We start from the raw sequence: 4,565 nt of genomic DNA, 5'->3' as shown, positions 1-4,565 counted from the left end.
TGTCCTTGGTTGTTTTCTTCCAGATTTGTCAAGTTCCTGCCAAGTCTTGTATTCATCTTTCTTTCTTTTTAGCGGTTGCATAGTTTGTGCGTATAGTTGGATGCTACAACTGGGTTAGTTGCACAAAACAGGTTTAGAGTTGCATAATCTACTGAGTTGGCACACAGCAATCTTCAGTTGGCTACTTTATCTGACTTAGTTGCACGGAAGTGATCTACTGGTTGGACAGTTTCTCTGCAAACACACTATGCAAGATTCATTTGATTTTTGACTATCAATACATGAATCAAAGATGCCTGCAAGGAAATCGGTACAAGGGCAAGTCTACAGGAGGAATCAGGAAGAAGATGGGCAAATCTACTCACCTCCAGGTACGTTCTCTTTTTGTTCCTCCTCTCTTAATCTGCTTTTTTGTTCCTCCTCTCTTAATCTGCTTTTTTCTGGGTGTTCTTTCTGATTTCTAAGCCCTCTTCTCTTCTCTTACGATTTGTCCCTAGGAGCTGCCATGTTCTTCTCCTGGCGATGAATGTTTTTGCCCCCTGAGCAGATCCTTCTTTCGTGGGGAAGAAGATGGCCTTGGGGGCAATTGGTCTCACGTGGTTTCGGTCACGTGATCCCGTGGCGGCCAACTGTCATCGCTAGTGGTGCGGTTTCGAGCGCGCGGGTGGGTGGGTTCCTTTTTCGGTTCAGTCGGGGTACCAGGTAGTTTCCTTTTTGGGTGGGCGCTGGTTAGTGATCCCAGGGCGGCCGGGCACCACCTAGACACGTCCATAAAAAAACAAGGAACAAGAAAAAATGCCCTGTGCAGCATTGAGAAACTTTTCTTAGCTGGCAAGTCACAAAACGAAACTACATGGAAATTTTAAATCTGATGACAATTGACAAGGCACCATTTACAAGGTAGCTAGACACTACTGCGCTTCAGGGCTGCGCAATTTAAAAAGCGGAATGAACAAAAAAAAAACACAACTGAGAATCCAATGACATTTGTTTGCGTTATCGCTGGGGAAGCATCGTCCTTACTCGTTATAAACACTCGATCATACAGGCTCTCACAGAATTAATTTAGAATCAACCAGAGATTGCTACTTCTTGCACTTCGCTTTTGCCATTTTCTTCCTCCTCTTCTTATCGGCTTTCGGCTCCTTCGTCTTCCGAGCTTCTCTCTTCTCTTCTTTCACTTTCTTCTTCTCCTCCTTCCGAGCAGCCTTCCTCTCCTCAGGTCCCATCTTGGGATCAGCCTCATACCTCGAATCTTCACCAGAACTAGAGCAACATCCACTACTTAGCAATGAGCACTTATTATGTGACAACTGTTTTTTCTGCTTTTCAGCAGTACGCTTGTTTTTTTCAGCCCGCACAAATCCTAGCAATGGCTGGTTATAAAGCTTATCCGCTGGTGGCTCGTAACACAGGGATGGTCGTTGCAACATTGACATGTTGACTATATCAGCCTCACACTGCTTCACATAATCCAACGTCTACACACAGAAATCAAGTGAATTATTGTTAAACCTGGTAGTGTCCATCAAGATCTCCTGCTTAGAAGGCTAATCATTTATGGCAAATGTGAGCAGATGACGATTGAACTAATCTTACCTGCACCATGACTGTTGGAGATATGTCATCATCATTTGCGAGTGTATCTCCATTCTCCAACATCTTCTGCTGAACCTGTGATTAACAGAATACAGCTAATCCATTAGATTCTTTATCCATGATGCAGCATGCACAATCACCAATTTATCTCCATTCAACATACCTTTTCTAAGTAATCATCTACATCGTCATCCGCAATGTTTTGATCAATCACAAAATTAAATAGATCCATTACTGTCATGACAGCGACACCTCGTTTCAGAAAGAAGTCCTGCACAAAATGTTGCGTATATCAGACTTAGCAATTTATTAGGACCCACACAATGCAGTGCCGAAAGAACGATTCATTTGCCCCCAGAGGTCCGATCGGGCGAACCCATGCGTTTTCTCCCGTGGGGAGTTTCCCAGCAACCCCAGCTGGTCCAGTAAATTATGAAACGTGCAGAAAGAAGGGGCTAGGCCCAATTAGCTGGGTTTTTTAAAATGTCGTAAATAAATTTGCCATGCAAAATACGACCCTCTTGGCTGTCAAACTTCCGCTGGGAGGGGGTGGCATTTGTGAACGTTTAGATAGCAGTTTTAGTTGTATGGGGGTGGCAGTTTCTTCAGAACAGCATGGCAGTTTCTTCAGAGAGGCAGTTTCCTTCTAAAACTGCCACCGTTTGATCTCACGTCACAGACTAAAACTGCCAAGAAAATGTGTTTGCTTGCCACCCCCTTCCCAGCTGAATAACATTACCATATAAATAATAGTAGTGCACAGTAAGTTGCAAAAAAAAGCATTTTTCGAAACCAAAAAATTATGAAATTGCCGTGAGACTATATGAAACACTATTAAAAATTATAATTGACATTTAACCAAAAAGATACAATTATAAAATTGTAATGGTTTTAAAGGAAAAATATTCTATACCCATGGCAATTCTATACCCATATTCTATACCCTAATATCCAGCGTACATCAGCTCTGGGAGGAGCCCCCCGCGAACTGTTCGTTCGCCCCATGAGGGTTCATCGAGCGAACCTTTTTGGTCGCTGAAAATGTTCACTCGTATGGGCTTGCTCAGCGACTAGTTGATCAATTCAGGCCTTAAAAAATTGGCCAATTCTAGCCCATTCATAAATAAAGTGCAAACACAGTTTTCGCTATGCCCATAGGACTAGTTAGCTTTTCTTATATTTGAAAAAATGCCAACAACAAAAACAGGACCCTAATTGCAATGATCTGAATTTTGAAAAACTGCCATGGTCAAAAAAGGAAAAAGAAAGTTATGCCATTAAAAATTAAAATGCCATCCTGTAAAATAATAAAAACTGCCATCCTCTTAATAATAAAAATGCCATGTTATTGACTACTAAAATGACATGATCTTAAAAAAAACTGCCATGCTAATGATAAATAAAAATGCCACTCTTAATAATAAAACTGTCATCCTCTTAATAATGAAAATGCCATGTTCATTACTGAACGCCATCCTCTTAAAAACAAAAATGTCATGCTATTGACTATTAAAAATGTCGTGCTCTTAATAATAAACTACCATGTCATTGATAATAAAATGCCATGCTCTTAGTAATAAAACTGTCACCCTCTTAATAATAAAAATGTCATGTTATCATTATTAAACTACCATCCTCTAAAAAAACAAAATTCCATGTTATTTGACTATTAAAACTCTTGATAAATAAAAATTGCCATGTTACTGATAACAAAATGCCATTCTCTTCAAAGAATAAAACTATAATAAAAGAAGGCCTATGAATTGCCATCCTACCTATAATAAAAATGCACATGGTAAGTTTAGAAGAAAAAAAATCCCCTCTAAAAAATAGGGATTTTTGTTCTTTCAGAAATGGAAAAAAAATCAGGATATTCATTATTTTTTAAATGGAAACCCGAATTTAAAAAACAGTTCACTCAAATACATAGTAAGTTTGAGCTTAATACTCCTGCTGGAGGTGGCAAGTTCGACTCCCTTCAGCCGCGCATCACTCGTGATTTCGTGAAAAAATGAAAACAGGAACGTTCGCCAGGGATCCGTTCACAGCGGACGATTCCAGAGAGCTGATGTGAAGTTGGCCTTGCGCCAACATCCATGAGAGGGCAGCGAAGGCGTTCACCAGGATTAGGCTCCTGGCAAACGTTCGCCAAATAGCATTTCCGATTTATTAATATACACATGGGTGGTGATCTATCCAGCTTTCACTTACAGAAACATGCAAACAATCTTCCTTTAATAAGTCCAACGCCAAAGGGTGATCAACATCAACAGATTGCGAAACATCAATGATATATAAGTGGCCCTGCACAACAGAAGAAGGATATAAGAAAAGGTTTTCTGGAACAATGGTAATATTAATGGGAAAAAGCTCAATTAACAAGTTTTCATTACCTTAAAATAAAGAATGTTATATTCACTCAAATCGCCATGGACCAGCTTGCACTTTTGATAAAGTGTCCTCATTATCGTAACAATCTGAAAACATGGTGCAGTAAGTACATGAGAAAACTGAAAATGATACACAAATACTGCAATCAATAATGAGAGCTTTCATCTGGCTTGATTCTCTTAACCCAAATCTAGTGTATGATAAAATCTATAATGACTAACAGTACAGAGAATATTATAATACACATCAGCACCAGAATAAATGAAAGCTTGGGCCTGGGACTACAATGTGAATAAAATATATTTTGCACGAGGACTTGTGGAAATGTAAATGACCATTATGATAGGCGGAACTACAAAGTCACCTCAAAGAAGTTAAGTTTTACAAAATATTGACCATTCTTCTGTCCAGAAAAACTAGACTAGTATTGTAGAACTTCACTAAAATTTTGAAGTGCTGACAAAAATACAGCCCAAAAAGGCTTTGTTGTAGTTGACTAAAATATGACCCAACAAGCGAGTGGGGAAAATTGAGTGCAATGGAAACAACATTAAGAAGTTTGTTATAGCTCAGAA

General features: G+C 39.3%; 1 protein-coding gene across 1 annotated transcript in view; it reads right to left on the bottom strand.

Annotated features, from left to right (window-relative positions):
* Positions 1-810: 810 nt before the first annotated feature.
* The window catches only part of LOC119335951 (serine/threonine-protein kinase RIO1-like), a 6,907-nt gene continuing 3,152 nt past the window's right edge, over positions 811-4,565 (bottom strand). Inside the window, exons 9-13 of the mRNA XM_037607995.1 lie at positions 3,993-4,076; positions 3,811-3,903; positions 1,763-1,870; positions 1,600-1,674; positions 811-1,481 (exon numbers count right to left, since the gene is read on the bottom strand). Of these exons, the coding sequence (XP_037463892.1) occupies positions 1,086-1,481; positions 1,600-1,674; positions 1,763-1,870; positions 3,811-3,903; positions 3,993-4,076 (756 nt within the window). The 3' untranslated portion in view covers positions 811-1,085. The remainder of the gene's footprint in view (positions 1,482-1,599; positions 1,675-1,762; positions 1,871-3,810; positions 3,904-3,992; positions 4,077-4,565) is intronic.

The sequence above is a fragment of the Triticum dicoccoides genome, chromosome 7B (assembly GCF_002162155.2).
Source record: "Triticum dicoccoides isolate Atlit2015 ecotype Zavitan chromosome 7B, WEW_v2.0, whole genome shotgun sequence".
Classification (NCBI taxonomy): domain Eukaryota; kingdom Viridiplantae; phylum Streptophyta; class Magnoliopsida; order Poales; family Poaceae; genus Triticum; species Triticum dicoccoides.
This window is presented reverse-complemented; position numbering and strand designations above follow the sequence as displayed.